Source organism: Streptopelia decaocto (genome assembly GCF_964273445.1).
Source record: "Streptopelia decaocto genome assembly, chromosome: 4".
Lineage (NCBI taxonomy): Eukaryota > Metazoa > Chordata > Aves > Columbiformes > Columbidae > Streptopelia > Streptopelia decaocto.
In genome coordinates this window covers 67190289-67215969 of record NC_138658.1, presented here as the reverse complement: position 1 = coordinate 67215969, position 25681 = coordinate 67190289, and the positions used below count along the sequence as shown (strand labels likewise).

The following is a 25681-nucleotide window of genomic DNA, read 5'->3' as shown; positions in this document are numbered from 1 at the left end:
TAATACTGACCTGCCTATGAGCAGCCTGTCCTATTAAACATGTTACTTAGATGCAGATTTATTTTCAAATTCCTAGTGGTTTTCTGTCTGAAATCAATGCTGATATCACATAATGGATTTTAAGGAAATATTTTTTTTTGAGCTGTATTAGAAGAGTTAATGAACTGAACTTAATATGTCAAAATAACATAAAAAAATAAGAAAGAAAAGATGTTTCTGAAAGTGTTTTTAGTATATAGTCATTAATGTGTTAAGACATATATAAAAGTGTATTAAAGGATCAGGAATATTTTTCTGCAGATACTTTGAACTTAATGAATGTGACAATTAACTACATGGGCAGAAGTACAGAGCATTACAAAGAAAAAAACTGCATAAAACCTGGCCATTGAATAGGTGTGCACCATTGGTTTTAATATATAAAAACCACTTGAACATACTCAGTGGTGTGTGAAGAGAAAACAAAAGAAGTAAGAGTGCTTTGTTTATCATTTTGTATTCAAATGAAACAAATTTAAATATTACCAAGAGCAGTGGGGGTGTTTGGAGTTGGATGGAAGGGCAGCAGAGCAAGGTGAGCAGAGCACTGTGACGCCCTTCAGCGCTGCTTGAGCAGCCACAAAGGTTTGTGTAGGCCTAGAGAGCTGAAGTAGGACCACCACCAGGGCTTCTCCCTGCCCGGCGGTGACCCACCTCGAGCCTCAGCCTGCCTGTGTTGGGCGTGAGGGTCAAAAAGTTCCAGTGGGTCATACGGGTCATACATGTCTTCCATTGAGCGGCGGAGGAGTTTGTTGGGCCAAGCCTCAGCAGGTCGCAACACAAAGTCGACTCGCCCAGCCTGTTTCATCTTGGCAGGAATGGTGACCCTCTTTATCACCCGGCTGTATCCTGCCGCTTGGGCACTGATTATATATGTCCCAGGAGGCAGGAGTCGCCAGTAGTCTCCATCAGCAGCTTAGGAAAGGTAAAAGCACAATGAAACTGGGCTTAGTTTTCACTCTTACGTCCTTTATAGTTACATACTCACATGTGCAGACAGCGCGAGCATTTAGGGACAAGGTTTTGAAAATATCTCAGATTTTGATTCAGATTTTGAATAAAGTTCAGATGCAAAGTCTTGAATGACCAAAAAAAGAAAAGACTCCACCTGTGAAAATCTGGCCTTTAGGAGCTAATGGAATAAAATATCACATACAAAATGTCAATAACTGCTGTGTCTGTATCACAGGGAAGGGAAGCTTTCCTTCATGCTTCTTTCCCCTTCGTACAAGCAATAACTCTGAAGAAATTAAATTAATTTAAAACTATGTGAAACTTAAGAAAGTGAAAGCAGAATCCAGGCTGCAATATATATATATATAAAAATAGCAGGTCTAAGGAGCTAAGAAATCCCTGCTTTTATTATATTACGTTCAATTACTTTGTAGACATTATAACACATAAGACTATGGAGTCAGAGCTGCAGCTGGTATAAATTGCCATTAGTGTAAAATGGGTGTAAATTTCCTCCAGCTGAAGGTTAGAGCCTGCAGGCAAAAGCAGGGAGTTTTAAAACAGAATATTTATTCTTCATTTTACATTTCTTTTATTTTGAATGGTAAGTTTCTTAGCTTAGTTAAGGTTGCATTAATGCTACTTTCTCATGGAATTTCTCATTCTCTTTCAACACTGAAACTACAAGATCTTTTATGACATTCTTAACCCAACCTAACTAAAGAACAAATACTCTTTTTTCCTTCAACGTAAACACATTTTTAATTTAATTCTTAGTTCTTTAAAGGTCCACTGCCAATGGAAAGCCATTGTCTGGGAAAAAGTTTGAAAAAGACCCTAATTCATGACAGAGTCTCCCACCAGCCTCAAGAATCTGCATCATCTCCACTATTGTATCCCCTCTAATGTTAGTTTTTTTCAAAGCTGGAAAGCATCCACTACATTATAAACCATTCTGGCTTTCTGAATTGATTCAACAACTATCATTAGACCAAAATGTTACCATTCATGTCTTCTATTTTGCACTCCTATGGCCTACCATATTCACACTGAAATCAATAATAAAATGAGAGCATTGATTTCAGTGAGAGCTTAAAAGCTCAGAACTTTATGATTGTGAAAATTAACAGTTGCATATGTCTCAATACATGTTTACCAGCTGGCGACAGATATAAAGTGAACATAATTCAGTGTTCTGCTTTTTTGCCTTTGATATAACTATTGTCCAAAAATTGCATATATTTATGCTTTTCCACAGGAATAAAAAAGGTTGTGGGCCCTTTAATCACTGCACATATTTCACTTGTTAAATTCAGTGTGGAACTTATTCTAATGTCTACACCTCATGCTCACAATATTTCAATTAACTTATTCTATTATGACTCTGGACCTTCACATGCTGAGTTACAGCCCCTGAGCAGGGTTATTGCCATATTGCCCCAAACATGAAACTTAAAAGTGGATTTCTGAATCTCATTGAAGACACATTGGGTTTGATGGACAGCAGACAGTTCCAGGTGGAAGTTTTAATGGCAAGGACTACGTCATCCCACAGACACGACAGACTCAACAGCCAATTTGACACATCTTCTCTATTGTCATTCTAGAAACAGACCCACAGCCGAGCCTTCAGTTCTCAATTAAGGTGCCTTCTCTATCAAATGCGACCAGACTTTTGCAAGTACTTTCACCCTGCCCCAGATAAAAGCTCAAAGTAAAAATATTACCTGTGGTGACATCATGCTGGATGCCCCTGACTGAAATACGAGCATTTTTTATTGGGTTGCCAAACTTATCAGACACAATTCCTTTTATCCCCCGATGAACCTGGCAAAGCAAAACGAAGTAAGAAGGCAGATATTTACTACAGTATCAGCTCCTCATCTTCTACAAGGAAACACCTGTAGAGAGTAAACAACTTTCAAGGGGTTCAACCCATTATAGACTCTCTCAGGCACTAATGCCCCTTCAGATCACGTCCTCTATTTTGGAAGCTCCAAGAGGGCTGAGGGACACCAAAACGGAGCTTTTTTGAGGTAGGTATGTGGCCCTGCATCGAGCAACACTCCTCCGCACACATCACTGGCACCTCATGATCTGACTACAGTATTTAAAGACTGTTTCTGAATGTCTGCCCTAGATCCAGAACCACAAAGAAATGAAAAGTTAAGGCTTTAAAAAACAATCTGATGCTCTATACACAATGAGAAGGCATCACTGGTGCTATAAGTGAATTCAGCATGAAGCAGCACTAAAAGATGTGCGAAATAAATCAGACTCAAGCAGAATTGTTAGCTTTCAGACAGTACCACTTATCAAACAACACACTGCTAGCCTGGCAGTAGAATCAATTAATGTGTGTTGTATAAGAAAACCAGGTCTTCAATATTAGTTGAAATATATAGTTTTCATTTGCTTTCACCACATGAAAAGGATCTCAAACTGCTTAGAGATAAAAAACTAAAACTCAACAACTGTCTTGTGATAGACACACTGCTACCAATGTAAAGTGTAAGGATAAGAATAAAATAAGATGTATATTTCTATATTAATACTGCTTAATGTACAATCTTTAACACAATATGTAGTGAAAACTACAAACACACATGCATATTAATCAATATATAATATTCAATAATTTCTTAAAATTTGTTAATATTCTTATTTAATATCAGTGAATAGGAAAAGATGAGGGAATTCTTTAGCTACTTGGGACTCATCATCGGTCTGTTGCTTACACTTCACTGTGATTCAGAATGTCATGATAGCATGTAGTGTGTATAATATCCTTTTTCCCTTCTCTGCAAACACAGATTATGGCTGCTTGAGCTGATGAGAAATGTGCTTGGTGACAAACTAAAGAGCAATGTGAATTCTGTCATACAATGAGGTGTACAAACAACTCACTATATTTGATGTTCAAAAAAACAAAACAAAACAGGAAAAAATCAAAGTATTGAAACATTAAACCTCTTGAGGTTCTTTGTGAGCAACCTCCTGAAATGAAAATATTTTGTATTGGAAATTCTATATGAACTTTTTAAATGAAAAGTAATGCCATTTTGATTTTTCCCCTGAACTTCTATGATCAGCCTGAGCTGTTCTTTACTTCGTTTCCTCTCACCCTTCTTTCTCTTCCTCTCATTTTTCCCTCTCCATTATCCTTGTTCACAAGACAATAGAAATAAAGAACGAAGCATCAAAACAATGGAAAATTATATTTGCCTTTCTGTTGGAATATAGAGATGTTTAAAAATAAACATTACAATATTCAACTTTACAGTAATTCTTAATATGAAGCTGTAAAAAAAAGGTTTAGTGACAGCAGTTTTTTATTTGAGGTGAAGCTGTGCTGTCACTGCCCTTGTTAAATAGATGTTTCATACTAAGCGGAGCTATTCACTGGAGGATTTAGGAACGATTCAGTATAAGGTCTTGAAAACTGTCCCTTAAGAACTATTATGATGAAGCACTGCAATTTGCTTTTCAGCATGAACTTGAGGATTTATCATATGGATAGTGGGTAAATCTGGTCAGAAGAGCCATCTCAGACCCAAATTTAATTTACAGTGTAGACATACTCAAAGTAGTATGACCTCATTCAACTTCGATAATAATTGTGCAATCAGAACACGATGGGATAAAAATAACAAAATTGAAATTTCTTTAACAATGTTGACTTGTTTTGCTTTAGTAAATATACTATTTTTTGTTTTGCCTCATGTCTATGGCACATAAGATTGGGTGAGTGTTTTGATACCACTTGTGATGTGGAGAAGAGATCAGTGCTTATGAAAATGAATTCTACTGCGTGTTAAGCCAAGTAGATTTGTACACACACTAAACAGCCTGGTATATATCAGAATAAGAAAAGTTTGAATTGGTTTTGGCAGACTTAATCCTTATCGAGAGTAATTCAGTCATCCTTATCTACAAAGTTGTTTTTCTTACTGTCCTGCATTTACTCAAAAAGCTTTTCCGGCATAGACTTCTACAGTATCTCACACTATAAAAATCTTTACATCTTGAAGACTTCAACTGCAATATATATGGATCTAACCCAGCTCCATTTGGATTCACTAAAACTCATTTTCATCAGACAGCTGTAAAATGAAATGAGTTTGGTGGTCTGTACTGTAGACTTTATTGAATGATAATACTTACCACAAGTAGCAAGAGGTTGTTTAGAAAGGCCATAAAAACACTCCTAACAATTTTAAATTACTGGGTACTCTATCAAAGTAAGGCATGACAAAAAGCTAATCTTCTAATGGCTGAAAGATGAGCAACTTCTGTTTCTGTGTTCACTTACTTATTGTCAGTGAGGTATTTGTTTTTGCTGAGCTTAAACTTATTATTAAAAATGACTTTTAAATGACATGTTTAAATGCTCACAGGCATATGGTTGTTACTTTAGAAGATCAGACTTCTGATCTTTTTAAATTACTTTAATAAAGAAATCAAGCTGAAAAGTGTGGAAATGGGTTTTCTAGCAAGATACTTAGAACCTGTTGCTGTGCAGTAGGGCTGGGGTCACCAACATGGAATATGGAAAGGAAAAAGTTCCAAGAAGCTCTCTGGAAAGCAGATCTTGGTTTAACCTTCAAGTGAATGGATAATCTTAAAAGTCTTTTCCAACCTAAATGATTCTGTGTTTCTGTGATTCATACTTTTCTGAATATATGGGTGTTCTCTAGCATAAAATTTTGTATAGCTGATTTATCATGTTGCACAAAGTATTTACAGACAATTCCCTTTTCCACTGTTTTTAAAACCTTTACAGTCCTCAGTCTCCATCCTTACTGCAATGCAGGAAAATATTATCTGTGTGTCCTGCTGGACAAACTGAGACACCGAGGCCTCTGGTGTAGTGTGGTGATTGATTTGGTGCTATCTCAAAAACCGGAGAAAGAGTAAAGAAACAAGTATTGACAAAGAATGAAGAAGAAAAACTGTAAGCACAGAGGTCTGTAAAAGCAGAGCCGTACCATTTCCATGTAATTCAAAAGGGCATCTCTGTTTTCATGCCAGATTGTGAACAGCTCTTCCTCCAAAGGAAACTTTTCACATCCTACCTCCACGGTCACTTCAAAGCAATTTGTGTGAAGGTAATTAAAATCTGCCATGCCTATAGGTTTAAAAAGAAAAAGGAGACATCATGAACAAGCCATGTAACCTTTAACTGGAGCTTTGTTGTTGCAGTCAGCTGAATACAAACCCTGTGGGTATAGATTAATATATTGTAAAGAGAGTGCATGGCCAATTTATAAAAAGTGTTCAACAGATTCAGAATTCTACAACTTGTTTCAACTGTGAATTAACTAATGATAATGACACTTCTTTCAGGTGAAAAAGCTTTATTTTAAATTATTATTCACCTGACCAAGAAGTAGTGATAGAGAGAGAAGGATTGTTTAATCACGGTAATTGGATAATCGGCTGTATCAGAGGTGATTTCCATGGGTCACCAGCAAAGAGATGACCTTTTGCCATTAGTATGTTCAAAACTATTTCTGTACAAAAGACATTGGATATAATTTTCAGAAGAATGTAAGCCAAAGATATTTAAACCTAATTCTCACTTATCCCCCAAAGCCCCCTAAATGCCTTGTTTCAACATAATTATTTGAGATTCAGCTGAATCCTATCTGAAAACACAACTGAAGAACTGCTGAAAATTTTGTGAACACTGATATTTCATCCATCCCAGTATTTCAGAAATCTGGAAGAAAACTAAATACTATTATTGGGGAAATCAAATTAACAACCTCAGCACAGATGAATGGGATGTTTGTTGTAGTTTTTCTTGGAAAAAAAAAATAAAAAAGAATTTATTTAAACTACACTTGCATAGTCTGCAGGATGGATTCAAATTCATGCTTCTGAGGAAGGAGAGCATAACATCAAGCATTTGTTTCTACACTTCATATTTTAAAACTAGAATGACATTACATGCAATAACAAATCTGACCCTTTTATAACTTGTAAACTGCTGGGGTCATATCAGGGCTGAATGCACCCCACTGGCATATAAATGTTACCAACATACGTTTTGCTACTTAAATCCTTTACAAGTTACTGAAATGAATAAAATTATTTCTTTCAAACCCTTGTGTCTCATAAAGGTCATATAGAGGTTTTACCTCACTTGATATGATGGTAAAGTGGTTTTACCTCCAGTGAAGCTGTACCACTCAGCACCATTTATAATACCTCCGCGTTTTACAAAATTTCCACCGCAACGATGTTCGGATCGGTCTGAGATGACTGGATGTGCATCTGCGTAGGCTTTAGCCAGCATTTTAAACATCTGTAACAGAAGGGTTTGAAATACATTTGCTTTTACAAACTGTAAACATGGTCATTGCTGCTAGTAACTATGGCTGTTATGAGCCCAGACTACGAGCCACCGAGAGCCCTTGAGGCCAGTGGAGCGGGTGGAGCTCCATGCAAGGATATTCTGCTAGGAAGTTTTCACTTTTCCTCTTCTCCAAGGTCCTTCTCTGCAATTCAATATATTTAACCAGAGATAACATTAAATACCAGTGGATTTTGTGATACTTGGCTTCAGTCTATCACTTTGGGCAGGAGTAGAGGCCTTGCTTGGTTGTACTTCAAGTCCCAGATTTTAAATCTGAAATTAGCTCTCCCCATTATGTTTTAGCTCTCCCTGTTTTCACCCTTTCAAAAATACCCACACCAGCCTCAGCCCAGCCAGATCTTCACATTGGCTGCTGCAGTTTAAAATAGTGTCAATTTGCTTTGCACTTATCACTCACACAGGACAACCTGCCAGTTTGATCTCAATGACAGTTGCTTCTTTGTGGGGCAGAAACCATTCCTAAAAAGCAGAGGATAGGATGTGGTGATGGAGGATGTCACTGCCGATTTCCTAAGAGTGTTGATACTGATGAAGAGCAGAGAAGTCACCACCCAGAAAGGAGAAGTGACAGGTACATGTAGTGAAGACAGAAGAAACAGCAGTGATCTGAAGAAGCCATTTATTTGAATCTGGTTCCTGACATTTTTCTCCAATGTTTATTCCAAATTTGTACAGAAATCCCCCCTCTCCTTTTTGTTTATCTGAACCTCATCTACAAAAGCTATAATTTCAGATTTCAACATTGAAATGACAGCAACTATCAGATATTACTAGATGCATCATGAGTTCCATACTGTATTGCTTAACACAACATGTGCAAGAAGTTGGGTGGCTAAAATCCTATTTTTAGAAGTGATCAAGGATAAAGACCAAAATGACCAAGCACACAATTTTCATCTAATATTTACAGACGTTTCTAATAAACACAAAGCTGAGCCAGTTATAGGATCAGGTAGGCAACCAAGAAAAGGTGGAATGAGAGTGATATGTAAAGACATTTTACCAAAATATTTCTGATGATCAAACACTATAAAATCTGACTTATTACAAAATTCTTTTGCATCTCCCTTGAGTTTTTGTATGCCTAAGTATTGCTCAGTCCAGTTAATTACATCTCCTTCAAACTTCTGCTGGAAAGAAATGTATGTTATTTAAATATGTTAAGAAGAGATTTTACTGCCAATAGTTTGGGCTAGGCCAAATATATTTAATTTCTATAGGAATTTGGGTTCTATTTCTGAACCTTCTGTAGAAGATAGATATATGCTAGAAGTTTGCAAGGTGCCTGTGTCACTTAGGCTATGTTCTCCACCTTTTCTAAAGGAATCTGCAGATGTTTTGTTTCTAAATATGAAGCCTTTCTTCTCTTGTTTCATGCCAAGAGGCATAAGGCTTTTGCCTGACCACATGTGCAAGTGAACAAAGATGTGCAGTAATGAGAAGACAAAGCGAGAAATCCAAAATCACATTAACTTCATTAAAAAACAAATGAACAAATAAACCTTTAAAAAAAAAAAAAAGTTAAAATATGCTTGGATAGCTCTAATAGTTATATAGTTGTTATCACTTAGTAGTTAAGGTATGATTGGTCATGGACCTCAAAAAATTGTAGACATTTCGGTATAATAAAGTGAAACAAAAAAGGAAGAAATGCAGAGGAATCCATGTGACTTTTGAAGCATGATGCTTCATTTTGTAGGATGGGATCAGTGCTGTTACCTTGGCCAGTGCTTTTAACCCACTGACTGTCACCAACTGGGTTTTTCGGGGTAGGGGAAGGGAGCATTTCCTTTCAACAAAGGGAGTGAATTTAACTTGGTGAACATCTTTCTGCTCTGGAGAGCAGAGGCATCAGTATAGCCTCTCATGTAACATGAAGCACCAAAGGCATACTAAAACAATCCATCTCCACAAAAGCCAGAAAACGGGAAAGTTCTGGATTAGGTGAGCTGAACCAGGTGGAAGAATATGAGCATAAGGACGAGGTCCAACTGTGAGACTCCTTGGTCCAAGCAGGTATGAGCCCAAGCTGCAATGCAGACTGAAGAGGCTTGAAATCCGCAGTGTCTTGGGTCCTTGCATTACTACACATACACCATGAGGGACACAGGGAGGTGGCAGCACCCAGATGCATTTTCAAACAGGGCAATCTGGTTTGAATGTTCTTTATCAAATGCAGAATTTGAGGTTTTTAAAATTCTGGCCATTGTCTACACTGCAGCATTTCACCCTGGCCTGCAGCCAAGGCTATAAACTTGCCTCTTTTCCCCTTGCACTGCAAATTCGACAGGTCAGTGGTCAAAACAAGGGTTATGGCTAATGTATGGCAGCTAAAACAAGTTGCTATATTTTGAGATGCACGTTCACTAGCAGTAGCAGCTGCAGATGACATTACTTAAATGCAGGTCAGTTCACAGGTAGAGGTTTTATAACTTTCTGGGCAAAATTCAAAATGATCCTGGTAGTGTTGCTGAGGTTCCTGTGCCAACTCATTTGAAAAATCGAGTTTAATTGAGGACATCCCAAGCTCTCCTCTGTATGTTTTAAACTTCCAAGTCTGTAGTTATCTTCCCAGGCTTTACAATCACTGACTGTGTAGCAGCCTCAGGTGTGAGGTCCTGCATCTTGCACTGTTGCAAAGCAGGGATGCAATTAGGGCTTGCCCAGCTAGGCACTGCATTGGGATGGAATACTTTGCACATGTGACCACATTGTTTCACTCAAAACTCACATGTGGTCTCTAACTGGAGATGATGGAGGGACCACTGTCCTTCCATCCCACCAGTGAACTGCTTGATAAGACACACATGACTATATTCCTCTGCTATCTACATGTAGATTAGGATACCCATTGCCCAGGAGATGCGATATAAATGCACAGGTTTATGATTTCCCCATGTGCTCACGAAGAGCTTCTGTAGCTTTCATTACCACCTGGCAGGCATTTCTCACATGTGCTTTTTACAGTGCAGTGCCTAGTCTATTTTACTGCTAAATCATTGTCACACATGCAGAGTCAGTAAGTATGGTACAGCTCAGAAAAAAATGGATTGATATAAAAATGTTTAACAGTCATAGATATTTAAAAATTTAATAGATGCTGTTGAGAACTGTCACTTTAGAAGAAGTCAGTCTAGAGATATGCTCAAAGAGAATAAAGTTAAAGATCAACTTCCAATTACTTTCAAATGTAGTTCATTATATAAAAGAACCACTTTCTCTTAGGCGACCAGGGACATTTTTAACACACACTAGAAGGCTGGAAAACTAGATGTTCTCCTAGTGGGCATGTCGGCAATGAATACTAGATTGAGGAAACCAAAGGGAAATAGGAAAGATGGCAAAAAATTTCACAGAAGATTTACAGTGAGTCCCAAATGGGCGGCTTTCCAGGGACAGAGGAAAAAAACATTCCCATTCATCTGACCTGGAATAAATGTTACAAGGCTGCCACCATATGGCAGACAGCTTTTTGTGTGTGTGTGGTTTTTTGTTTGTTTGTTTGTTTTGTGGTTTTGTTTGTTTGTTTGTTCTTCCTTTCCTTACCAATTTCAACAGAAAATAACACTGCTGGTCAGGCTTGTTCCTTTTCTTCTGGAAATCAGTGGTAAAAAACATAGCCTTCACCCTTTAAATAGTAAAAGCCTGGCTTTTCCTAGCCTGTGCTTTGTCAAATCGTGTTTGGCCTCACAAAAATGGGTGAATCTTTACAGATCCAACTGATAGTGTGTAAATGATCCTATATTTTAATGCACCTTAAATATGCATGTATATATGTATAAATCATATATTATATATGTATATATACATGCATTATATATAAAAACATGATTTATTGACTATTTAATGCATGCATTCATACATATACAGATATGTATACAATCTAAGTAAACAGAAGTTTGACGCTTGTTAAAAGAAAAAAATTCCACAGTTCCAGACATGGAAACCATACTGATATGCTCATCCTGCAAAACCAATATTACCTTCTCATCAGGTGTGGGGGAGAACATTTTTTCCTCCATAGGATGCCTTGAGTAGTCATAAGGGTAGGTCACAACTAGCTCACCCCCATGGAGGCTGGCAGAGAGCACAAACGGGATAGACCTCAACCACTTCATGACTGCTTTTGTCTCAGGGGCCACCTGAAATCCAGGACAAAAAAAAATATCTGTGAGTATCCATGTAGCTTCAAAGCAATTTGGTCCTGCGCAGGATGACACCCAGCAGAGAAGGGGGTGTGTCAGACAGGACAACCATGAGACTCTTTGGCTCTTCCATCTCAAAGTGTCAGTTTGCTCCAGGGAACAGATGAGACGCACTGTTCACTGTGGAAAAAAAGGGAAAAAAAAAAAAGGCGGAAGAATAACTTTTTATTACGGTGACATTTTCAGCAGTTCAAAGTGATGACGGCAACATTTTAGACTTGAAAAATTTTGGCTTTGAGCCACTACTTGCAAACCAAGGTCCTTACCTAATTTCGTTTTCAACTCAGCAGGATTGACTTCGGGTGGATAAACTGAAATACAGGGACCAATTTGTAATTGTCAGCACTTATTTGAAATAACATTGTCTCATTTGCTACCCTTTGGTCCAGGTGCATCTGCAAATAAATGAAAACTAATGCATAGGAAGGCCAGCAATGACTGCAGTTTACCTGAAGTGAATTGCTCCAGATAAATAGCAAAATTTGTCTTTCTGACAGCCCATTCTCAGAAACAGTGGCCAAGGGAATGGGCACTGGACGGACTCCCAGAGATGCTCAGGCACCCATTTGCCCCTGGCATACGGGAGGCTCCTTCATCCCTTTTCCTGAGCGGGGATTTCAGGGACCTGCTCCGCTGATAGTCAATTCTTAGGGGTAAGAGTGTCATCTGGTGGCTGGTCCCTGCAAGCCCAGACACAGGCCCGTGCCCCGGGAGGAGCTGAGGCTCCTTTCCCTGAAGCTTGTGGGGTTACCGAGGAAAAGTGGGTGAAGGCAGAGGCTGCTAATCCGGACTGTGCTTTGCAGGTTTTTAAAAAAATGAGCAAGATCTGTTATGACAGACATCTATGCATCGATGTAGGGCTGCTAACATTGCATATCACTCTTTTCTTTGATTTCATCAGCAGTTAGAAAATCATCCAGACGGGATCCCAAAGTGGCTAATGACTAGTAACAGTGAATCAAGGCAGCAAAGCGCAGGGAAAAAACCCAAAACCAAAACCAAATGAACAAACAAACCACAAAACAAACAATCGAACAACAAACCAACCAAACAAAAGCCCTAAACACCTATACATTAGAGTTGCAATAATAGTAATTCCTTTTTTTCTTTTGTATCAGTCCTTATCCTGCTGTTGGTAAATCACAGCTCTGGGGATGCAGTGGGTAGAACAAACTTAGTGCTGAGCAGGGAAAAACACTGTGAAGCAAACGTGCACTATGGATGTATTACAGCTCCCAACAAAGAGGTAGAAAGCAAAGGGTCTCGGGAAAAGCAATGTCTAAATACAGTTTTACCTGGAGTTACTTAAGAAGATATCACTCTGTCTGTTCCTGACCTAAGCAGGAGCCTACCTCCCTTCAGATGCCATAATTATTAACTGAGTACTCCTAGTTTCCTTAAAACACCATTGTGTAGTCATTGAGCTGAACTAGTGTCTCCAGCCACAGCAGCTGTGCTATTTGAAAATCCCGTACCTTGTACTTGTGAAGTACACTGCTGTAAAGTGGATTACTGAATCTCTAGTTTGTAGTTAGCATATGGACACAAGTCAGATTGTCCCGTTTGTCTTCAGGAGAAACAGACCTTGTCCATTTTATCTATCAACCTAGTGGTAGCCTGAATCTCTGTGTTGCAGACTTTTCAATCCTGGTACTGTAAAGAGGCAACTTAAATGTAAGATGAGACATAACAGGTAAAGTCTGACCAACTCAGGAATGCACAGAATGCACTTTGCACACCAGAAACCCAGACAGGGTTTTTTGTATAATGTGAAGTTTAGAAACAGAGTTTCCAGGAAGGGCATGACCTGAAAAACATATTTAAAAAGGCAAATAAAGGGCACTCTGAAAGGAAAAGACAAATTCTCTGCACCTTTTGCAGTCTCACACACTCACTCACAGAAGACAAATGTAAGAGAAGAAAACAGCCCACCAGGCCTCATGACAAGGAACCTGGCAGTGTCCAAAGTATGCTACCTGCAGCAGTTAAAGTATTTGCTTTTCTGCTCTTTGTACAGTGTATCTGGGATCATCTGATAACAATTAATCCCAAGGGAATTTGGGACTGACCAAGCCACTCTCGGCTGTGCCATTAAAGCACTTTGTTGATCCTTTGAGCTCATCTTTTCTGAAGAGCAAAAGGCCTCAGGTGCCTTGTGAGTAGCTGCAAGTGGCACTGCCTGTCCCATGGGTCCCTGTTTGGGGTTCACGGGGTGGCTGAGGAGCTGGCAACAAGCCTGCATCCCCCAAGCCCCACAGCACCAGCCCTCCCCAGGAGGACACTGCCCCCAGCTCCCAGCAGCTCCCTGCCCTGCCAGCAGCTGCCCCAGCTCCCGCTGCCCAGCCAGAGAGGGCACGTGTGACGCCAGAATCAGCCCCGCTTTCCAACAGCAGTCTGGGGCCTCGATTTAAAGTTGCTTCTGTATTTCAGTGAGCAACGGTGAAATTCACAGTTTTACTCAGAGAGTTCCTAAATTCAGTCCCTCCCCCTGATTAGCCAGCTTGCTCACTAGGTACCTGCACAACCCACGAGACACTGCTGTGTCAGAGAGACAATGTCTTATTGAAGCGAATGTTGTGGAAAATCAGGAGTTTCAATGTCACTATTTTTATCTTAATAACATTTCAGTGACATCATGTACGGTGATTAAGGCTTTGAAATGTGCACATCCTGGTTCAGCTCCACTGGATGATATCAGATGCTATCTATGTCACTCTGGCTTTTGACTACTCATAGACTTTTCCTTTAATGTGGTTTTTGATTTGTGGGTTTTGATTTTTTTTTTTTTTTTCACCAGGGCTCTTGCTTTTTAGTCAGACAAGATCATTCTGAAAGTATCCATCTCACAAGAACAATTCGGTGCAAAATTAGAAAACAGCTAAATTATTCCTGCATAAGTATATTGAATAGCCACTACCCTTTTGAGACCTGAATCTCATTTCTGTCAATTACACTGCAATTAGTCACTGTCTCCATGGCTTTCAAAGATTTTTTTTTTTCTTTTTAGAAGCAATCAGACTCATTTTGCTGAAGACTATGCCAGCCTCCACTGGCACAGACCTCCACATTCTGTTTGAATCATGCCAATTTGACTGACTTCATTTCAGATGAAGCCTAAAGTCTCTCAGTCTGAGCCCTCAGAACACTTATTACAATTATTCATAATAGCGGGGAACAAAACGCACTGTACAGCAAGGGTTACGGGGATGCAGGAGGTCTCCTGAGTTTGTGGGATTGTCTGGGAGCTTGCTTTCCATTTTCTCATCTTTATACAATGCCCTGCAATACTCAGATAATTACTTTAATAGGGCAGGTAATAAACACTATTAAATAAATGAAAGCTGAGAGGCTGGTGTTGAAATATCCAATCTAATGTTTTTGCATGCACAAAGCCAACTACTGTGAAAGCCATGGTTCATCTGCCTGACAAAATTGAAGCTCATTATGGGAGACCCAATTTTTCTGTCCTGTGATACCACCGGTGGAGGAGGGGGACTCGAGTCTGTGAGACTTCTTATTGCTAGGTTTCTGAACCATGTGAAATTGCAGTTGTCAAGGAAATTTTGTGGTGCCATCCAGGTCGTGAACAAATTGCTTCCCTCATTTGTTCTGCAAAGCACATATATTTGGAGATGCTTTGGGTGTTGTTTAGGTCAGGACCCACTTTGGGGTCAAGAGAGTATCTAGAGGTTCTCTGAGGTTTGGTGTCGTGAGGAATAAATCATTGGACCATCATCTTATTTCAGCTTCTTCTTCAATAACAATAAAAGGTTTGGAGGAGAAGGAATGTGTTTATATACCAGGGTCTGCATCCAGTGAGGCAGAGCTCAGACAGAGGGTGGTTGTGTGCTGCATATTCCTGGTCCCTTGCCTGTGGTGACAGACACCCCGGTATGACTGGCATCCTGTATATGGGGCACAGCTTGCCATGGCAATGGGATAACTGTGGGAGAAATGCTGAGCTGTCTCCATCCAGCCCTCTATAAAATGCTATGATGTTCCACAGCATCTAAGAAAGCTAAACACATGGTTGTAAAAATGACTTCTGCAAGTAGCTGCCTAACACTGATCATCCCAAAGACCAGCAGAAGGACCAGGGCAGAAGCAGGATTTGGAGGAGGGAGCAAGCAAGTTAGAGCCAGAAAATCCAGAGAGTTATGGAGACTCTGTGCTGCACAGTGTGGGACAAGCTCACAGCTTGCACCAGCTACTGACACAAAGAGGGGCCAAAGCCATGTTTGTCCTTCCTCAGTTGTGCTTGGGCCTTCAGTCATGTACCTCTGGACTCAGAGAGAGTGCACATACAGCTGGTGGGCATTCTTCATCCCTTCCTTCATACTTCAAAGTCTGCTGCACAGCCATTATGTCCAGACTGAAAGGGCAAAAGTAGCTTTCCTGGATACTTCCATGGAAAACTAAAGGCATTTTCTATGACTTTTTTTCCAAAAGGAAAAACCAATAACTTCTCCTTTCAGAATTCCTGAGCATCTTTCCCATCTGAAGCTCGGCACTCACTCACATTTACCGGCTCACTGTTATCTCATCTCTCATTATTCAGTCAAAAGTTGGAAACTGTGAAGCTTGTGACCTTATACTTATTTAGAAACCTAATGAAATGAGCTGGGATCTATATGATTACATTCATAAAATAAACTTATTCCACTTAGTTATGTTAAAAATAAGTGGTCTGCTACAACATGCATTACAGAGATTTTCATAGCCATTCATCTTCAATATGCACATTATCTCAAGAAAGTGAGACCTTTTATCCAGTTTCACTACTGTGAAATGGGGTACCAAGACACTGGGGTAGCATCACAGATGCCTTTGGGATTTAGACCTGGCCTCATATGAGATCACCTGCAGCAGAGAAGAAAACCAAAGTATGGTCTCTCAAATCTTCTGCTGGAACGATCCTGTTCCCCACCTATCTGAGGCTCTGCATGAGCAAAAAAAAAAAAAAAATTGAATTACAGTAAAATGAGTTTAAAAGCAGAAGAAAAGCCAAGATCTCAAAATCAGAACTAGTGAGTTAGGTTCTTGTGTTTCTTGTTTTGAGATGGACTAAGTTCCTATCTGAATTGCTAGTGTTGTGGGCTGCTGGACTGCCAGTGGCACAGGTAGGATGGAGCTTTGCATTCCTGGACATCATGTAACACAAAGGTTAGTGATGATGAGTGTGAGGCCCCGCAGTGCTGCCTCCATCCTGCTCCCCAGGACTGGAGGCAGCAGCAATTCTCTCTTCCAGCACCACTGCAGCCTGACAGGCAGTTTCTGTTGCTCCAGCTGACTACTGTGATTTATAAACATCCTTTCAATGGAAAGCTGATGCCACGCAACTTCACATGTATGTATGTTTTCTCTGTATGTTTTCCAAGGCAGAAACCACTATTGCATCAAACCTGTGCAGAGCTTAGTGCAATGATGGTCAAGTTTGTAAAGTCTTTTACCCTACTACTGCAGTTTAAATCACTAATGAGGAATTGTTACACACTTGTGACCCCTCCTAAAAGTAATTATTCTTAATATAAAATAGAAAAATCTAAATTATCCACAAATTTTCCCAGTGATTTGTGACACCTGCCTCTTTGGCCAGAACTACACCAGGATTTTTCATGCCAATTCCTAGCCCATCCAGTTTATTCCTACTTGAAAACCCTGATTACTAGAGAATAAATTCAGACTAAGCAAACTCAGGTTCTTAATTCCTGAGTTTCTCTGCAGCATACGTGATTTATAAAATCTGTAATTCATACCTTACCCCACCAGTAGGATTGTGGAATGGGGATGTGGTCAAGGCGGGCCCCACGAATCTCAGCTCTTCTGTAAGCTTCAGACGTCAGATCAGGGAAATTTCTGTTCAGGTCCAAGTTCTGAGCTGTCTGTCTTCCGATGACCCATCCATTGTAACCAGCTCCCTAATTTGTAACATAGAAGCCAACCTCAGAATATCTTCATCACTTTGTGGAAATTATTTAAAATGCCATTTTATTCAAGTGGAAGTTTTAAAGGAAATAAGCTGAAAATGTCTATACTATTAAAAAAGCCCACACTTCTTAATCATTTTTTATCCCCATGATCACTAACGCACTAACTAGTGTGCAGGAAGCGTTTCACTCACCAGTGATGTGACTCACGAGAGGAACACAGCAGTTTCGTACTCAGCACAGAGCACCATGCAGAGTGGGTTAGAGGAGGAGAAAAAGAAAATAGAGCTGATGCTCCAAGACAAGAATGCAAAAACCTCAGACTCATACAACAGACAGAGCTCACCACACAAGCAACGCAGAAAGAGAAAGGTCCTATTTTTGTGCTACTGGTGCTAGCAATGAAAGTGAGGTGAAAAGTGAGTCAGTGGCCATTTTGTTCTGGAACTGATAGCAGAGAGTGCTAAATGTGTGAAAAAGTAACAGTCATTCCCACGTCATCGCATGCAGGCAGCCAAAATGACAGGCATGGCTCTGATTTCCTCTTAGCTCTGTTCACATCGTCTTTGGAAAGCAACCTACCACCAAACTGACCTGGGATTCTGGCTGCTGACTAACACTCCCTCCCATACGTGACACTCCCCTCCCAGTTTGTCCTTTCCCATGGGGAATTTTAGAAACATGAAGCACTGAATATTTCCTTATAAAAAAAAGTCTTTTACCTCTTCTGCAGCCAATTCATACCCATCAGGGTTGAGAGAAGGCAGGAGATGAATTCTGGTGTTATTAATCAAGGTCTGGACGCGAGGGTTCCCGAGAAGATACTCCGAACACAGATACTGTGCAAGGTATATTAGCAGCTCTTTCCCCACAACTTCATTTCCATGCATATTGCCAATGTACTTAAATTCTGGCTTGACTGTGGAATATGAAACAATGAGATGCTTTAATTTGATTGTACTTGGATGGTTTCCAAAAGCAGAGTAACCCAAATATCTTACCGATGAGTCAGAAAGTTTTATTTACACTAATTTAATGCATACATTCCTGTAAATAGCACAGCAGTTCCAGGTGAATTTCCCTCCATTACAAATCAGTTCAGAGACACCTGAAATAATGAGAAATAAAGTAAGTCCGTACTTTCAGGATCCCAAACCGTAAGAGGCAGTCATCACTGAGCTTTTGCTGAACTCGTCATTAATTGTGAACAAAGAATGCTGCAAGCAAAAATGTCAAGCCATGGCTGGGAAGGAACAAAATACTCTCCTGGCACTCTCACTTACCTTGGGTGGCTTTAATGCCATATAATATCACAGATCCTAGAAACGACCTGCAGATGTGTAATATATTAGCCTTCTATTTGGAACAGAAATTAGGTCATGCATAAAAAGTGGCTTTTAGGCTCAATAGCGGTGGAATAAGACTTTAAGAAACACATAACTTCACAATTCCCCACAGTTATTCTCTGAATTTCCATCCTTCCTTAGAGACTAATGGAAAGTAGAAAATAGATGCATTTTTGAGACACCCTTTCCTGTCTATCCCTTCATCATCTTCTTTGATCCTGGCCAGCCTTGAGCACTAGGCACTGGAGGAGGGCTGGCACAGAGCTATTATGCCAGCTTGCTCAGGCTGGCAAAATATCCAACTCTAGAGCTATTTCCACCCTCCTTTATGCTCTCTTGCACAGCATGAAGCAACATATTTAGAAGGAAATACTAAGTAATGTGTTAAACTACCATCTTTTATCACGCCATATCACAGTTTTAATTAAAAAGCCTGATTCATAGGCTTTGTGTTTTCCTGTAAATAGAATATCAGCTTAAAAAGACACCTGAAACTTCTTTTCTATACGGAAGAGAGGAAGGATGATATGCCAGGAAATAGTAATGTAGATCTTTGCTCTGTCAAAGACGTCTACTGAGATCTTGATCAAGATTAAAGGCACCTCAAAATACCCCTACACCATGCAAGGCAATGTGGCTGAGAGCAAACAAAGCTAACACCAGTCTTTGCTGTCTTAGCTGCCTCCCCTGCAGCATATCACATTGAGGACACAGTAGCTTGACCTGAGATCATAATTTCAGTAAAGTATTGTCAGATTTAGCTCAGTTCTACTACACTGCTGAGGCTTCTTTGATGCTGGAGCTAGTCTGTTGAGAAAAAACCTGGGGCTCTTGGTATGCAGCAATGGCTGTAGCAGTCCATTAGATTTACTCAGGTACTATTTTTGAGCTGGGAGCTGGTAACTGGAAAATAATACCTAATATTCCCCAAGAAATTGATCTGCATTTTGAAGAACTGAGAACATTTAAAAATCTGGCCCTTGTTGTCTCAGTGATGAATCCACAAAACAGAGAACAGCATGATTCCCTTTTGCAGAAAAGCTGTGAGGCCTCATATCCTAAGGATGTTCAGGCACAATGATAACATAAATTCCTGCTATCATTCAGTAAGTGACAGATGTTGCACTGACCTGAATCTCTGCTGGGGAGGATTGTTTTCTGTGCTGCATTGCCCTTTTCTGATGTCAATGTCCTTCTGTATCTGAGGCCTTCTCACAAGATGTACATGTTTTAGGATGTGAAGGACTATGTTTAGACTAGGCACAAGCATTACTTGTAGGAAGTGTGTAATATTTGACAAGACAATAACAATAAAAAGACAGAAGAAGTGGTAGATGATGAAGACGGCAGGTCAGTAAGAGAAAATTATCCAAACATCTTTGTGTGCTGGGCACAAATAGATATTCGCCTTATCATTGCAACCAAGTACATGGACATAGATCTAAGGACAAGGAATGTCAATCATGGTCATAAACTGAAGTCATAAAGTTAGGAAATTGCAACCAGATTGTAATTGCTACAGTGAATCATCTGCTGTCTCTGTAATTCAGGAACACAAAGGAGGATAAATGTTTTTGAATCAGTGCTTTTTACAGTTTATGTGACGTAAGGACCTGTTAAAAGGATCTGTTTCCACTCGGATGGATAATTTGGAGTTCCCTCAAGCAACCTGATCAACACTGATATAACTCACGCAGTTCATGGTGTCCAGGCTTGGTTGAAAACTCAATCACAAAAAGATCCTTCCCTTCAAAACTTCGACCTATGCTGTAAGTTGTTGCAATATGGGAGCATTTAGAAGCAGTCTTCTTCAATGTGCTCACCATTTGGGAATATGAATGGTGTTTGAACTGAATAAAAGTTGCTGGCAAGTCTGAAGACAAATCTTCTTCAACATCTACTTCTCCTGCAAAGAAAAATTGTAACAGTGTTTAAAACCATGGTGCTCAGAGGATTGCATGAATGCTTGTACTTTTCCACAAAATAACTTTTTCAGTAGCAGAATTATAGAAAATACAGCTGCAATCAAAACTTTGAATCTATGTAGTACATCCTATGCTGTTTATTATGGCATGTTTTGTTTGCAAACCCGTATTAATGCATATGCACACTCCTAAATATTTTGTGCAACCTCCAGTTTTAATTTCCCCTTTGGCATGTTTAGTACATTTTAGTCACAAAATGTACAGATTTTTCCCTTTGAATCTGGTGGATAAGATTAATTTTTTATGAAATTCAGCTGTCTTTAACTATCTGGATCTTCTTCATCTAAACAAAAATCCATGACAATCACTAATGAGATTATTTTAATGAGCTGTTAAGCTTGTCAAGCAGTCATGAATTTATAAGTGCATTAAAGATTCAGTTTTAAAATAAAATGTTTCAAATATACAGACAGCTATCACACAGGGCAGGGCTTATCTAAATGCACGTTGGCAGTCCAAACATCTACCTGTGAGCTGCCTGTCTCGATGCTCTTTGTATATGAGGGAGAGAAACAGATGCTTCTTGAGCACAGTTTAATTAAGTGTTTAAAATAGGTGGAACAAAATGAATCACATCTTACAGGTGTCTATAAAGACGACAAGCTGAGATGACAAGTGGGGAGGTTTTGTGCCATAGACGTGTCAAGCTGAGTGAGATGAGACTGTTCCCACCTAGACAAGTAAGATTCATCATCAGAGCTTCCTCCCTTACCTCGCAGCTTTGCCAGTGGGTCAAAACATCCCTCTTCTTCCTCCGCAAAAAAGCGGTCACAGTCCAAAAAGTAGGGCCAAGCCATGTCTATTGCATCAAAAGCAGGGAGGCAATTTTTTTTCAGGTTTTCACAAACATGCCTGCAGGGCTTTATAACTTTATCCTTTTCACACTGTGGGGCCAGCACTGAGCAGCCCAGGAGCCTCAGGTCTGGGTTGCATTCTCCCTGGAGCAAGTTGTGCAGCACGCTGATGAGAATGTACTCTGAGCTGTACTCAATCACTTCTCGAGTCTTCTGATCCAGGAAATTAGGATACATTGTTTGAGTATAGGCAACATCAGTACAAGAACTTAAGGTGATGTCCACACATTTTGCTATGGAAAGGAGAGGAACATGTGAAAAATAACTTGCTCCATTGACACTCTAAATAGTTCAAAGACAACACAACAAATGACACTCTCTGTGAACTTGTTGTTGTTGTTGTTCACAGATAGACTAGAGGCAGTTTAAAATACCCTCAAATGAATTTGATGTCTAAACCCACCTATAGAAAGAAGATGGGAAGTATGTTTTGTCTGGAGATTGTGAACAATTTGATGCAAATAGATGTTTTGCAGAATAGATTTATAACTACTTTGGTTTAGCAGCAATTTGAGATTTATTGAGGTAGATCAAATATTTAATATATGATTTCTAATAATTCATAATCAACATGTGATGAATAAAGTGATTTAAAGCAACACAATATTTTTTTATAATCAATCGAGTGACTTCATTAAAGATTTGATGCTGGCAACATCACACTATACTTATGAAAGAGATAAATAATATACACAGAATCCCATACCTAAATATGGGAATAAAATACACACACATACAGGGTTATCAATCACACACACTTTAGTCACACACTAACACTCATAATTCGTGGATATGTGAATATATGTGTAATATATGTGTGGGTACAACTATTGTTAAAATTTCCTCTTGAGTTTAGCAAATTACTCATTTTAGTGACATTCTCAATGAGCACTTTTGAATCTCAAGAAATCTATCCTTACTGGCACACTGTGCTGAGCTAGGCCTTTGGATCCTCATGGAATCATCAGCAGATGATTACTGAGTTTTCATGAAGTCAGCTCTTTCAGACGTACCCATCAGAAGGGGGTTCTGGTCACGGCCCGCTGTGATCCAGGAGAACGCAAAGGTCTCACTTTAGGGTCGTTATTTATAGGGTTGCGAGGTCATTGATTTTAATCAGTAAATTTCCACTGTGGCCATACTTAGGATGAGGTAATTTCTGGTGCTTTCTACCATTTATCTATGTGTAGAACATTTCAGATAATATATTTCTGTACCATACTGCTCGGGCTATGGTCCAGGTATCAGGGAGCCACAGGTGTATTAGGCTGTCAGGAGTGACTGATGGTTGCTGCCCTTTTCAGGCTGAAGGAGGGTCTTTTCCCATTTGGCAGGAGTTTTGAGAGCACAGGGATTGCCTCAGTGCTTCATTTCACTGCACTTGCACAATGGGAATTTTTTCTCCCTGACATGCCCTGTTTGCCTGGGTATCCAGGTGCTCAAGTGGCCTGGGAGGAGGGAGGGGTTGCAACCACCACAAGATGTCATTCAGAATTCGGATGGTACCTGGCAATTTTATGGGGCATCAGGAGTTATCTGACTGATAGGCACAGCTCCTAAAATGAGATTTATTTTATTAATTCAATACCTGAACAGCAATAAAAGAGCAAATCCCTGGCCAGAAAACACTGGAGTACCTGGCGCACAAGGGAATTCATATAGCTTGGAAACCACCAAAATTAATAAAGCCAGGTTTCCAAAAGAAATTGTCTCATAGACAATTAAATCTTACTTGATTTAAATTAAGAATACAGTTTGAGCTTATTAAATACTAGAGAATCCATAAGAGAGAAAAATCCCCTGTTGAGGTGTGAATTTGCTGGTATTTAATGTGGGGGAAACTCAGACTCCCGACTAAAGTGTAGTTGTGATCCTGTCTCTCCCCTTTCGGTATGGACTCACTGATGAGGTGTGAGATCACATAGTTGTTTGGTTTTTTTTTTTCAGTGGGGAAGGTTTCAGTAACATATCTCTCTTCCTTGATTGGCCACACAAAATCTGCAAGAGTTTATTATCTCTGAAACTGCAGCCCCTCTGTGTAATTTGATTGAAATTGCTCACAGGGTTCAAAAGTTATTCTGGGACTTGACTCTCAGGCAAGTAGGACCATAAATGTGCTTACACATATATTCACATAAACCTAATACATTTTAAGAAATCAGGTTAAGAGGTCTTAGGAAAGATAAATGTTGGCGATACCTTTAGCCACACAGAGGTGCAAAGGAAGTAACTGAGAGATTTGTCATAAAATTACTGGCTATTACAGTTTGAGCCTCCTTCTCTTGCTAAAGTCTCTGACTGGTAACAAACACCATTATCACAGCAGCAAAATTCTACCTTGTATGAAAGAGATCATCTCTCTAGCAACAAGACCTACTAGAGCACCAACATTACAAACTTGTCAGGAAATAATTAAGAAATACTTAAGGTTTCGAGATTCTCCAAGGAGAGCAAGCAAAGTCACATCATACCTTTCTGAACAGTTTGGCATTGACCTGCAAATAAAGAAGAAAAAAATAGCATTATGGGGCAAGTATTCATGGCACCTTGTGTTAAGAGTTATCCAAACTGGTAGCCCCACAGAGGCTGCTGCAGCTCTGCATCCTGAGATCCAGCCATACCAGGGATAAGCACATTTTCCCAAAAGGTGCAGATTACATTTACAGACAAAGAGAAAACACAGTACAGGCAAACATAGCCAGCACCAAAAAACATCATTCTGTTCCACTGTCTGGCTAATCAGGATGAAAGACCATTGACAAAAAAGAAGTACAGGTGTATCTCTCTAGCAGCTCTGCTTAGACATACTGGATTCCCCAGCAGCTAGGCCTATGGATCCACTGATTTCCCAGTTGCCTCATGTGCTGACACACACACTGGTCTCTCTGGTGTCTGGGCCAGACCTAGTGTCTCATGGGTAGCCAAACCCCAGACATTGTGGTCTTCCCAATAGCTGGCTTGGTTTTCCTTGTCCCTCCAGCAGCAAACTCTGAGACCCTCTGGTCTCTTGAGTATCCAGCCCAGAATCACAGCCGCTCAAATATCCAGCTCCCAAATATTTTGCCTGTCCACTGCTAGTCCAGCTTGGTGTTTGCTCACAAATACACAGCCTGACATACATGCATAAGGCACATGCACTCTGGTCCCTCCAGCTGCTGCACCCTAGACACATGAGCCCCTCTGCCCTATGGTCTCACACCAGTCCCTGCCATTTGGAGCCTCATATACCCCTCACCCAGGCAAAGGGTTGGAAATGGAGTTTAATAAGAAGACAGGAGAGACTGCAGGGATCAGGTGCAGGGAACAAACACACTGACCAGCCGTTCTTTGATCCACTTCAAAAAGAGAGGACTCAGCAATATATCTGAAGTGTAATTGTGTAAGAAATCAGGTTTATGTTTGAAAAAGACATTGAACTACCCAGCCCTGACAACTTGACAATATTTCTAGGCATGCCTAAAAATTTCCTAGGTGTCTAGGAAATTTCACTAATGCAAATGCAGGTCTTTGGTAACATGGTTTAGTCTAAAAGTCTATGAGTCCTCTGTACATACCAAGATGCCTTATGGATCTTACCCTAACAAATCTCTTGGTCCCACATAATGCTGTGCATACCTTCCTTTTAAGGAATTAAGCCTTTGGTGGATATGAGGGGATGTATTTCTTCCCCATCCTACTTCATCTTATCTCTAGCAACTGCATTTTATAATCCTTTTAATAACATCTTAAAAGTAATTATTTCCCTCCCCAACTACTCCCACAGGAAAGCTTTTCCAAAAGCTCACTCCTCTAATAGCTAGAAATTGCCTTTTAATTTCCTGCCTTAAAGTATTCTGGCCAGTTTATGTGTTGTTGTGCCAGCATTGTCCTTTAGCTTAAATAGCTCTCCGTGCTCCCCGATGCCTGCCTTCATCGCGTATTTGCAGAAAGCAATCAGATCCCTTCAGCCTCCTATTTGCTAGGTCAAATAAACCAAGCTCTTTGATTTT

At 39.9% G+C, this 25681-nt stretch overlaps 1 protein-coding gene across 1 annotated transcript in view; it reads right to left on the bottom strand.

The window, feature by feature from the left end:
- Positions 1–211: 211 nt before the first annotated feature.
- Positions 212–25681, bottom strand: part of CPZ (carboxypeptidase Z) — a 36183-nt gene continuing 10713 nt past the window's right edge. Inside the window, exons 2-11 of the mRNA XM_082051114.1 lie at positions 24164–24187; positions 21551–21925; positions 20547–20759; positions 18230–18426; positions 17337–17498; positions 11359–11517; positions 7168–7303; positions 5982–6121; positions 2721–2820; positions 212–954 (exon numbers count right to left, since the gene is read on the bottom strand). Coding sequence (XP_081907240.1) covers positions 599–954; positions 2721–2820; positions 5982–6121; positions 7168–7303; positions 11359–11517; positions 17337–17498; positions 18230–18426; positions 20547–20759; positions 21551–21925; positions 24164–24187 — 1862 coding nt within the window. The 3' untranslated portion in view covers positions 212–598. The remainder of the gene's footprint in view (positions 955–2720; positions 2821–5981; positions 6122–7167; positions 7304–11358; positions 11518–17336; positions 17499–18229; positions 18427–20546; positions 20760–21550; positions 21926–24163; positions 24188–25681) is intronic.